The 12,288-nt window shown below is 47.7% G+C and overlaps 3 protein-coding genes across 3 annotated transcripts; 2 read left to right on the top strand and 1 right to left on the bottom strand.

The window, feature by feature from the left end:
* Nucleotides 1–43: 43 nt before the first annotated feature.
* On the top strand, nt 44–3,662 carry I206_105141 (uncharacterized protein; the record flags this gene model as incomplete). Its single annotated transcript, XM_070203067.1, has 13 exons — nt 44–331; nt 419–1,099; nt 1,190–1,339; nt 1,404–1,469; nt 1,540–2,025; nt 2,087–2,207; nt 2,266–2,441; nt 2,549–2,719; nt 2,845–3,027; nt 3,093–3,205; nt 3,262–3,328; nt 3,404–3,510; nt 3,569–3,662. The coding sequence occupies 13 exons, from the start codon at nt 44–46 to the stop codon at nt 3,660–3,662; spliced, it is 2,703 nt and encodes a 900-aa protein (XP_070059168.1).
* A 683-nt stretch (nt 3,663–4,345) lies between these two features.
* I206_105140 (uncharacterized protein) lies at nt 4,346–6,710 on the bottom strand (the record flags this gene model as incomplete). The annotated part of the gene is made up of 12 exons (XM_019155690.1): nt 4,346–4,499; nt 4,558–4,647; nt 4,709–5,106; nt 5,191–5,408; nt 5,475–5,623; nt 5,670–5,728; nt 5,793–5,861; nt 5,918–5,950; nt 6,017–6,113; nt 6,178–6,281; nt 6,357–6,370; nt 6,458–6,710. 12 exons carry the CDS (start codon nt 6,708–6,710, stop codon nt 4,346–4,348), a joined length of 1,638 nt encoding a protein of 545 aa, XP_019011844.1.
* An 821-nt stretch (nt 6,711–7,531) lies between these two features.
* On the top strand, nt 7,532–11,697 carry I206_105139 (uncharacterized protein; the record flags this gene model as incomplete). The annotated part of the gene is made up of 14 exons (XM_070203066.1): nt 7,532–7,588; nt 7,661–7,949; nt 8,004–8,063; nt 8,121–8,302; nt 8,358–8,701; nt 8,780–9,191; nt 9,257–9,493; nt 9,549–9,707; nt 9,773–9,891; nt 9,950–10,658; nt 10,722–10,815; nt 10,874–11,084; nt 11,139–11,477; nt 11,538–11,697. The coding sequence occupies 14 exons, from the start codon at nt 7,532–7,534 to the stop codon at nt 11,695–11,697; spliced, it is 3,372 nt and encodes a 1,123-aa protein (XP_070059167.1).
* Nucleotides 11,698–12,288: the final 591 nt, after the last annotated feature.

Here is a 12,288-nt window from a genome sequence, read left to right as displayed (position 1 = left end):
CTTCTTTCTTGTTCAACTTATCTCCATACACTTGCTATGTGCCATGTCGTATACTCCTGGGCCTTTCGTCCACCCCTCATGGCACGAGATCGTTCCACCGATATGTTCTTTGACACATCCAAATCAGATACACCCCTACTCGAACCAATTCGACCTCCACTCTCGTCCTCATCTCACTTCACCACCTCTTCCATTAACTCCACCTGACACGGTAGACGAGTTCCGACCTTTTAAGAATGGGAATTCATCAAAGAATCCATCACCTCCTCTGTTTGATGAACCCGGACCCAGAAGGGGCAATGGCATCAAGAAGCAGGGTCTGGATCGATTCGTAAGTTGACACTTGCCCTCTTCTTCCAATCCTCGAATATGTCTCTCCTTGAAGTTTACTGAGACCACCCATGTCTTCCTCCGACAGGCAACATCATACACACCCCAGTGGCTTGCTCAGCTCCTACCTCCTACCAACTACTTCTACCTTCCCCCAACACTGTCCTGTCCTCCCACAGATTACGCATCAGACATATTTCCACCCAAACTTCTCGCTGAACCCCTGCCGATCGCACAACAATGCCCTTCGATACTATCTGATCTACCTTCCAGGGCCTCGGTCCGGCCCTTTCAGTCCGATATTGCCTCCTCAGATCCTACCTACTATTCCAGACACTTCTCTGAGCTGTTGTCACTCCATCTTTCCGCGTTGATGAAAGACTGTCAACGGTCCCGCCTTTCATGCACCGTTATACAACCATTTCTCATTGCTGGTCTACAGGATACGTATCGCATATATGTTCCTGGTATACGTGAAGACTCACCCCGACTAAACATAGGGGATAGAATGATCATACGTGGACTGTACCAGCAGATGCAGCTGGCTAGTCACAGCGTGATAGAGGCTGAAGTAGTTGGGCTAGAAAAAGCGAAAAGCTGGGTCTATGTGCGGTCTCCTCACCTGATAGGACTGGACGGCGAGCAAGCTGAGCTTAAGAAAGATCATGTACAATACTCAGAGAATGAATCAAATGGAAGTATCGTTGGGATCAGATGTCAGATCAGCTTCCTGTTGAACGTTAAGCCTGTTTGTGATATGCAGGACGCTGTACGTTTGTTGCTCGGGAATCTTCATCACATGTCACCTCTTCGCAACAAACACTGATGATGTCGCTAACAAATAATTTGATGCGGGTAGGTCAGAACTCTCGGAATACTACAAGGAGTAGGATTTGGAATAGTGCAAAGGTGGTTATTCCCAGAGATACATCATGCACAGAGCGAGACAAGTGATCGTACTCGACCGGAAATTGGATGGATAGATTCGGGATTGAACGATGAGCAAAAAGTGAGCTATACTCTTCACACTATATCCTCTACGGCCCTGGGGTAAGCTTCTCATCATACATCAGAATGCGATATCCGAGATCACCACAAGAGAACACAGAGTACCGTATCTGATCAGCGGTCCACCGGGAGTAAGTGGAAGTAATCAGCAATGACATCTGGTCCGCTTGAGGGGTCACTGATAGCGTGTACTGTTTGCAGACCGGGAAGACCAAGACTGTGGTCGAAGCTGCTTTACAAATCCTCCTCAATCATCCTGACTCCTACATCCTGATATGTGCGCCCTCAAATTCAGCTGCGGACACTCTTGCTCGTCGGCTGTGTTTACCGTCTCATGCAGACTCCATTACCAACACGAGACCCATCATTGAGCCAGGAAGTGTACTTCGACTTAATCATCCAAGCCGGACCTTTGCTGAAGTACCAGGCGAGATTCTGCCCTTCTGCTACGTCAATCCCGCCTCAAACAATTCGAATACATTCGGTATACCTGCTTTTGCACAGCTGATGCAATACCGCGTAATCATCTGCACCTGTTTGGACGCAGGTATTTTGGTCACAGCCAATGCAACGAATATTACAATGATGAAAGCAGAGTCAGAGATGATGGAGACTTTTCATCGGGTGTCGAAGTCAGGTAGAACACGCGACGTGATTCCGCATTGGACGCATCTTTTGATAGACGAGGTATGCTTGTCTCTGCCATCGTATGAGGGACCGTACCAACTGATCCCTGACTGATGCATAGGCAGCTCAAGCTTCGGAACCCGAAACAGCAATACCCATTTCAGTAGTGATACCTTATCCTCTACCGAACGGTTTCCGGTCAATTGATCCAACAGTAGTTCTGTGTGGAGACACTCAGCAACGTAAGCTTGTCTATTTTCGAATGATCTATCAACGACTGATTGAGCGTCTGTCTTCTAGTCGGCCCTATCATCTCCTCGTTGGAAGCTAGAGATGGAGAATTAGAGGTATCACTCCTAGAACGATTGTTCCAGAGGGAGGTGTACGCTTCACACTCCAACGCACGAAGTCATCAGATCTCAAGAAACGATCATCCCCTTTCAGGATGGCTCGCCCCGTTTACCAATCTAGTACAAGTGAGTGTTTTCTGTCTCTTATATCTGAGCCATGTCTTCATCGGTCAAATCTTTCTCTGGACTTCTCCTCATATGAGTCACTCGCTCACGCGACCTTGTAATATCAGAACTATCGCTCGATAGCTCCGATCTTGATGATACCGGCTGCAATGTTCTACGATGACACTCTGATACCAGTTGCCCGGGATGTTGAGCTGTTGAGATGGAGGGGCTTACCCAACCCGAAGATACCGATTCTTTTTCATGGTTGTGAAGGCGAGGAAAATTGGATCGACGAGGTGAGTCCATCTCCGGTTGTCAGCATATCCATTTATGTGCTAATTCATCTGCTAGGGGGCGGTAGGTTACGCTTTTGAACCATCTTAGATAGCTATTCACTGATTCTGAACGCTCATTGTCGTAGTCGTGGTATAACAGTAGCGAAGTAAATGCAGTAGCTGGTCTTGTAAAATCCCTGCTTGAATCGAATCTCAGGATCAGACAAAACGATATCGCCGTAATCACGCCGTGGCGAGAACAAGTTTGGAGAGTTCGAGCGAAGCTGAGATCGAGAGGATACCATGGGGTCGATGTTGGGAACGTGGAAGTGAGTAGTGACTGTTGATCACAGGGCATATCTTCAGCTGACCCAGATATGGCAACCCGGGTTAGACGTATCAAGGAGCCGAGTTTCGAGTAACAATCATTAGTTGCGTCAGGTCTCGAGAGAGGTTTTTGAATGATGATAGGAAAGCCAATATGGGGTTATTCAATGAGAGGAAGAGGTCAGTGCCCAGATCAGGTTCTTGGGAATCAAGGCTAAGATCATAACCATGACCAGATTTAACGTTGCTATAACAAGAGCGAAGGAGCTGCTCATTGTCGTGGGCAATGCTAATTTGTTAAGGGTGCGTACAATGCGATCATTTACAACTTCCACTTGTAAAGCTGCCATCTCGCTGACATTCCTTTTTCGCCCACAGAGAGACCCCTACTGGAATGGTTTCCTGCAAATCATGCTACGGAACAATCTTTACACTGGAGCCGAGCTGGACTTGGAGATGACCGGAGCATATATATCACGACTAGAGTCAGTATAAATTCTAGGATCTCATAGAGAGACGAGCGATTTGACTTTGTCTTTGCAGATCAACAATGCATCACGACGAAGATCACGACCCCGAACAAGCTGTACTGCGATTGGCAGGAGCAATGGCCAGAGAGACTCTGCGCGATGACTAGTGGAAGATGATCGCCTCGATCTGTAGATGGCAAGAATCATCAAGCGCATGTCGAGATCTAACAACACCCCACACTTACGCGGTCTTACGTTGAATAGACGAGAATCGGCGCCGATCTTCTGATCACCGATCTCATAGTCTCCGACTGCCCTACCGACTGTCTGACACGTTCTCCCAAGATCTTTGTGCAAGCATGCATTTCATGCAACGCAAGCGCCATCCTGGTCCTGCTAGGGTCAATCAACCGGTATTGGGACGCACTAACGAGGGACCTATAGATCGCACAAGGGTGACAGTCCATTGCAGATCACTGATAGCATCGCCTCGATTCACTTCTGACCAGGGCTAAGATGCTGACACGCTTGAAGGTTTTCTGGGTTGTCACAGTTGGACTACAATGACTCCGGCTGGAGGTCGACCTTCTGGGAATCAATTCATACTCAAAAAGCACACTTGTAACCTCCGTCGCCAATAGATATGAAAGAGAAAACAGAACTACAAACCAGGCCAGAAAAGGAGAATATTCAGAACGGAGGACACACGGTCGTCATTTCAGACCTTCGCTTGAAAGACCAACTTCGCACAGCCAACCACCGCGGCACCCATCGCTTCTTCACCCTCACAAGTAGCTTCGCTTGGTCTTCTTCGTCCTCTCAAAGCATGGGTAATGTTGAGGCTAGATCGTCAAATCTCGAGCCGCGCATCGAGATCATCTTCAACATGCGTCTTGTATCCTCTCCATTTTCTCAGTGGTACTCTGTCTACAAACATTTCGTGGATCTCCGCTGGCGACCTTCCCATCGACTCGGGCATGATGAAGAAAGCGAGGATCGTACCGCTAAAAATGTCACCGTTAGCATAGACTATGCTTGCTCGATATATCGCGAAAGACCTACGGAATACCTAGTCCGACAAAGAGAAACGCGGTCTTGACGACCCACACCTTCAGCATCAGGGGTACGGTGAAGTTGAATAGGATGGCATATCTATAGAAAAGGAGCGATAGCTTAGCTCGATGAATTTGGACGCAGAGAAGCGCTGACTCACAGATTACAGTAAGCCAGACCCCACCCGGTCGCTTTAGCCCTAAACCTCTGCTCGGGCATCTCCGAGAGATAAGCATAAGAAGTTGAAGACTGGAAAGTATTGAAGAAATTTGCTGTTACTCCGCCAAAGACCAATACCGCACCCAATTTGGCGTTGGCGTAATCGAAGCAGCCTACAATACTGATAAGCAACATGCCTGCGGCTGCACCAGAAAACCCGATGAGAGTCATGCGTCTTCTTCCTATCTTATCAACGAGTGTCGCATCTAAAATGACGGATAACAGACTGACACAACCCAAGATGACGGTAACTGTGAAGGGGTTTTTGTTTCCAGCCAAAGAGAAGAAGTAAGCTGAGTAGGATGAAAATACTGATAATCCGATGAATTGTTGAAGGACCTGATGAAGCATGCAGCGTTAATATGTCGGTCGATCAAGACAGCGACACCGCGAAAATATTCAAGATGAGAGACTCGTACCCACCTTTGGCCACGAACCGATAAGGAACCGTTTACCATTCAAGCCCTTGAAGATCGCCCAAGTACCCTCTGCTGCGGCTTCGCGATCCCATTCTCGTTGCTTTTCTATTGTGGCAGCGATAATGGCAAGCTCGCTATCGATATCATAGTTGGGAATGCCAGAAAACTTCTTTTCCAAAACGACTCGAGCTTTATCGAATTTCCCTTTACTTGCTAGCCACCCTAAGATGATGAAAGCTTTTGTAAGCGTTGTCGTGCATGTGACACATTTACCAGGTTAGTACTTACAAGGAGACTCTGGCAAGAAAACAAATATGATAAGACTCAAGCCGATCATACCGAATTGCGTGTAGATCGGGCTCTTATAGTCGAGCGGATCGGACGCAGATCTGACCTTCAACGCGACCGAGGCCATGAGCCCACCCAGAGAGAACCATCTACAACAATGTCAGCCATGGAGCAACGTCTTTTAATTTCGCTCACAAGCTATAGGCCACGATCAGGAATCCTCTGATCTGTGAGGGAGCATGCTCGTTGATGTACTGAGAGAGGTGTTGATCAGCCAAGTGCTAACCCTTGCTAATGTCCAGCGCCGCAGCGGCTTACCACCGGCAGAGTTGCTTGAACCGCACCAATCCCGATCCCACTAATTAATTTTGCAACGGTCCAAACATACTAAGCACGAGCAATGTCAGATACGACTTGGTCATAGGAAAGCGAAGGCCACCCACCCAGACATTGGCTACCGATTCCACGATGACAGACTGCTCATTCAGACTCGAGGTCAGATAAACGTCTTTCTCAGTCCCTTCTTACGGCAAATCACTTACAATCGTCAAAATGACCATAAAAACATACATTGCGCCTTTTCTTCCCACCATGTCGGAAATGAATGGTATAGTGAATTGACCGATCACTTGACCAGCGCTGGAAATGCAAAAGGGTCATGGGTGCCGCTTACGGTTTCAGTCGCCAAGTAAAATAGATTTACCTGAAGATCCCTCCGAAGCTCGAAACCCACGGCGCTTCTAGAGCCTTAGCGCCCTTGGCAAATTCTTTGACAAAACCTTTGTTGGCTATAATACTTGCGGACATCTACGCATCCGAATATCGTGTCAGGTTATCTCAAATCTGCTGGAGCAGAATAACGGAAACGCAAATTGCACGAACCTGATTTTGATATCCTAGGTCACAGAAACTGGCCGTCAGCTTGCTGCATCGTTCGAATCATACATGTCCGCAGATCGATTATACTGGATAGTCACACTCACCATCAGTAGCTGCAGCAAATCCTGCAAAACCACAAATCAAGATTGACCGTCGAAATGTGGACACCGCTTGCAAAAAAGACAGGTTATCCAGGGAGGATTTGAGTTGAACTTGTTGACCGGCTTGAACCGCGTTGATCTTCTCTTCAACGATATCAACATGGTCGACTGTATGCTTTCGCTCCAGATGGTCAATATGCCCATCATGAGCCTTTTGGCCAGCTGGTTCAATAGGCGAAGCAATAGTGGTGCTCATCTTTGACTGTAAGGACGGGTTCTTCGGACTAATAAGGAGGGCATTCGCATCGTGACGCAAACAACAGCCGTCGCATATATATACTAATTATAAGACACTCTGCCCAGTAGCTTTGTGGAGATCCTTGGTGTCCCTCATAGTTCATGGGAGACCCCTACTGCACAGTGTACCGATCCGATCGGAGGTTGTCACGACAAGAGAAATTGCGGGTTCGGCATAATTCATACGATGTTACGACACATCCTCAAAACCCGTGTTGCCCGGCGCGACCGGCCCGTTTTGCTAAGCTCACGCATTTGGATCCTGCTTACGATGCTAACCAAAAATAATGCAAATTATCTCACCCGAACGACCGGCCGAGATATTAGCTAGATCCCAAATGGGACAGATCACATGGACCACAGGAATGGACAGCTCATATTAAGACCAGCCACCAGGAACCGATGCAAAAGACGCCAGTGCCTGAACTCATCTATTTCAGTCGATTCCGTTATCTGGGGTTCCGTGCGCAGTTTTACTTGTTTGCGCAATGCTCATTTTGCAGCAAAACCAATTCTGACCTTCATGATTCCGCAGGGACGAACTACCAATTTTTCACCATCATTCGCCCGATGTCGGATTGACTACCATTCTTCGGTCCGATGTCCCAGTGCCCGATGTCCCAGTGGGTGGGACATCGGACCGGTACGACTCTCGATCAACTGCACTTGGACCCTGCTGACAGTAAGACGGCTATTGGAGTATTCATGGCCTAATGTGATATTTCAACCTCATCACTTCTATCCTCACGCAGATCGTTCGCAAAAATCCAGCGCTTGATAATGTCTGCTTACCCGAGAACGACAGAAGCGGTAACTTATCCCCTCTTACCCAATATCGTGAGCTTGCTTCCTTTCCCAGATGAAGAGACAGAAGTAGCTGACGACAACTTGTATCGCTCCAAATAATAGACAGAGCGTCGTCTGAAGCTGTTCACTGAAGGACATTATGCAGCTCAAAACCTCTCATCAGCTCTGGACCGTATGAGGGTCGATAGCACCGACAATGTGCGAATGACATTATGGTCTGCCCCTGGGCTGGAAAAACCGACATTTGAAGAAGCCACAGCTCAACTCAAGTCTGGAGTGGGGAAAACATACAAAAAGGGAGATTGGCTGGGACCTAGTTGGACCAATCATTGGCTTGCTGTTGAATTGATTATACCTGATACTTACAAGAAGTACAAAGAGCCGGTGATCTGTGAGTAGCCTGGATAGCCGAATTCATTTTCGCCGAAATCTGACTTTTAGCCAGTTGAATTCGATCCAGGATGTGAGGCTATGATTTATACTACGGAAGGTCACCCGCTACACGGTAAGTCTCGCATGGACTGTTCCTACGAGTTCCGATTGCTTACTCACAGAATTGCAGCTATCACAGGAGGACCTAATTCAAGTAAAGATGGGGTCCCTGGTGATCAGGAAGACAGACGGATAGAACACGTTGTCCCACGTGCAGCAGTCGTGGCCGGTCGATATGAATGTGTCATAGAGATCTCGGTCAATGGGATGTTTGGGCTTGGTCTGAATGGCTTTCGACATCAACAGCCAGATGTGAGTCGCTCATGACCTATGAGATCAAATCAAGACTGACTAGATCGTGTACTAGATGAACGTATTCTTCCAGCTAGCCCTCGCCGATATCGTACTTGTCCGCTCAGAGGCAAGGGCATTGCAGATTGATTTTCAGATTCTCAGTCAGATTGGCACTCATCCTGACAGTGAGGGCTCAAGCTTGTCGCGTCGAGCTCTACGAGCAAGCAACGATATTATGAATCACTTCCGGCGGGTAAATGACGACGACGACGACGGTTCGCTGGACGATAGAATACGTCAATGTAGGGAGATTGGATGGGAAGTCCTAGGACCTCTAGATGAACAAAGTGACCAACAGGCAGACCAAGACGATAGCAAGGCTCGTGATGATGCTAGGATTTGGGGTATCGGCCATTGGTGAGTTCTAATCAATCACCTTGTATCTGATTATTCCCGGGACTTACTAACTGACCATCACTTGACTTGTGGTACCAGCCACATTGACACGGCTTGGCTCTGGACTTATAGTCAGACTCAACAGAAAATCGCTCGTTCATGGTCAACGCAGATCGATCTTATTGAGCGTTTCCCAAGTCACCACTTTGCCGCTTCCTCCGCGCAACAGTACTACTGGCTAGAGACCTTGTATCCGTCACTATTCAAATCAGTCACTGAACACGTCGAATCAGGTCATTTCCATCCAGTAGGGGGGGCTTGGCTAGAACACGACTGTTTGCTACCTTCCGGAGAAAGTCTTTGTCGTCAATACCTGTACGGACAGCGATACTTCATGGAGAAATTCGGTGTAAGGTGTAAAGAAGCTTGGTGTCCTGATACATTCGGCTACTGCTCGGCTCTTCCACAAATTTTGAGACTGGCTGGTATAGATTATTTCTTCACCCAAAAGGTGAGGACCTCGTCCATTATGTCTGGATGGTGGGTCAGAAGCAATGAACACTGATCTTATAACAGCTGAGTTGGAATAACATCAACATCTTTCCTCACTCGACATTCAATTGGATAGGCTTGGATGGAAGTCAAGTACTCACACATATGACGCCGGTGGACACTTACAACGCAGCCGGAAATTACAAGGAACTCGTGAAAGGGGCTACTAAACATAAAAATTTGGGTGTCACCGATGAATGCCTTCTCTTATTCGGTAACGGAGATGGAGGCGGAGGTCCAACACCCCTGATGCTCAACAAGGTGACTTTGTCCAGGTGCCTATCATTTTTCACGAGTGCTGAATACATTCCCTTAGCTTCAAAGATTGGGGTCCGCTGCGACTCACAATCCAGAGATGCCTTCTTTCAAGATCGGCAAAGTTTCGGACTTCTTCGATAATTTGTGCCAGAAAACGCTGAATGGTAAACTCCTTCCGACCTGGCGAGGAGAGTTGTACTTCGAACTGCATCGTGGCGTACGTCTTTCATCGTATCTGTGGTTGTTTCGAAGAGGCTGTTGATCAGAGTCCATTGCTATCAGACCTACACGAGCCAGGAAGGGATCAAGAAGGGTAATCGTAAGATGGAACAACTCTTACGGGATCTCGAGTACTACGCAACTCTGGCTTCTTTGCAGAACGATGACTATACCTATCCGCGGTAAGCGTTAACCCCGTGCAAACCATGCGATATACACATACTGATCAAGGTAACACAGGGACGAGCTAGAGGATATCTGGCGAGATGTACTGCTTAATCAGTTTCATGATGTCCTTCCCGGGACAAGTATCCGTATGGTGATAGACGATGCTTTAGCTATCTACGAACGACGTTCAGCCCAAACAGAAAAGTTGCTGGAACAGGCTTTGTGTGCCCTGATTCCCGACTCATCTATGGCTAATGGGAGTAGGACCACGGCTGAGGAGTCTGTGGTGATCCTCGATCCAATTCGACAGCCAAGGACAGAAGTCATACGAATTACGGATGGTTCAAGCGATTCGGAGGCTTTCACTACGCAGAAAGACCTTGCGGATGGCTGGCTTGGGCTGGTTCAAATGAATGAATCAGGCATCGGCCAACTCATATCGACACCAGATTCAACATCACCTGTCGTTGAACAGCTGGGAGACTCCTTTGTTTTATCCAATGCTCATCTCAAATTTACCATTTCGCAAGGACGTATCACCAGTTTAATAGATCGGATATTAAACCGCGAACTTATACTAGCTGGACCTGGAGCGGAGACAGGTGGCTTAATGTTATACGAAGACTTCCCATTAGCGTATGACGCTTGGGATACCGAAATATATCATCTCGATTGCGCAACCACTCTTCTTTTCGACAAGGTGTCAATAGGAGAACAGGGTCCACTGAGGGCTTCTATCGTCGCTGAGAGCAGTTTCGGAAATAGCAAGGTCACTCTCAAGGTGAGAGTGTGATGTGTCGAATGCGCTAGCTATGCTATTCATACTAACGTAGGTGCTGATTAGTTCTCTCTCGACACGACCACTTCTGATTCTGTCAGGTCGTCCATCAGAGTCCAAGTGAACGCCGATTGGCACGAAAAGCACAAATTCTTGAAATGTGAGCATTTACAACTGTGCTACGAAAGAAGTACCTACGCTAAGCACAAACGTGATAGTCGCGCTTCCCGTCGATATCCACGCTCCTAATGCTACGTATGGTACACAGTACGGTTTAGTTGAAAGACCGACTCATCGGAACACCACCATCGAACAGGCTAAGTTTGAAGTCTGCGGTCATATGTTTGGTGATTTGAGTGAACCTGGGTACGGTGTGACGATCGCTAGTACCTTCAAATACGGTTATGCCGTGGAGGGCAATACCATGAGGTGAGTCTCTGTAGTAATGCTTGTAAGGGAAAATCTAATGTCATATTGCACTAGACTGTCATTATTACGGTCGGCTACCGCACCAGATCCAGAGCAAGATCAAGGGGAGCATGAGTTCTCATTTGCTATCATACCTCACCGTGACAGATTTGTCGAAAGTGGAGCTTACAAAGATGCGATGAGGTTCACCAACGAATTATATCAGAGAAAGGTGGCCAACTACTCGTTAGACAGCCTCCAAAAGATCCAGTTCCATATCTTAGGCGATCAAGGTCAAACCGTGATTCTCGACACCGTCAAACGTGGAGAAGATGACAGCAAGGAAGGAAAAACGTCGGTAATCTTGAGAATGTTCGAGAGCCAGGGCGCGAAAGCGAGAGGAGTACTAAGAATGTGAGTTTGATACATTGCAACCAGTTGAAGCTGTCTTGGGCTGATTCGCGCAAACAATAGTTCGGGTATAATTGCTAAATCTATGCGATGGGTCAATATCCTAGAGGAGACAATGTCGGACGAGTTGGAACCGCAATGGAGGCAAGGGGACGATGAGTCGATACAGGTAGACCTGTCTTTTAGAGGTTTTGAAGTGCGAACATTGCAAGTCATCCTGTAAACCAGCCTGGGGATGGCTTCGTGGTAGTCGTGTTGTACAACTGTTGTGATGACATGTTCTACAATCAAGTTGCAGGATTGTGTAGTCGAGAGACAGATTGCACTTGACACGATGCAATGGGGTACACTTACACTACGTACTGCATTATGCTTGACACGAACTAGATGCCTAGTGATGAGCTAGCATCAGGGCTGACCAGCTCGTTCAGTAGAGCAACGAGGGCCACGGCACGGCTCTTTGTCCCGCGTTGGGCCATACAACCGCAGAGTCTCTAACAAAGCATGGCTCCCGGAGATCCGGAATTCCTCCGGAATTTCCCGGATGCGATTCCGGAGGCTGAAAAATGGCGAGAGCTATTTACTCTCGGAAAAACATTGATAAAGAAATGTGAAATTAAGTATTGGCAACATAAAACCTCAAAGATTTGAAAAAGCTTCTGCTAAGTACCGAGACGGGGGTTAGGGGTTAGGGGTTAGGGGTTACAAGGGGTTCCTGTTGGGGTTAGGGGTTAGGGGGGTTAGGGGTTAGGGGTTAGGGTTAGGGTTAGGGGGGTTAGGGGTTAGGGTTAGGGGTTAGGGTTAGGGGTTAGGG

This window comes from Kwoniella pini, chromosome 7 (genome assembly GCF_000512605.2).
Source record: "Kwoniella pini CBS 10737 chromosome 7, complete sequence".
NCBI lineage: Eukaryota > Fungi > Basidiomycota > Tremellomycetes > Tremellales > Cryptococcaceae > Kwoniella > Kwoniella pini.
This window is presented reverse-complemented; position numbering and strand designations above follow the sequence as displayed.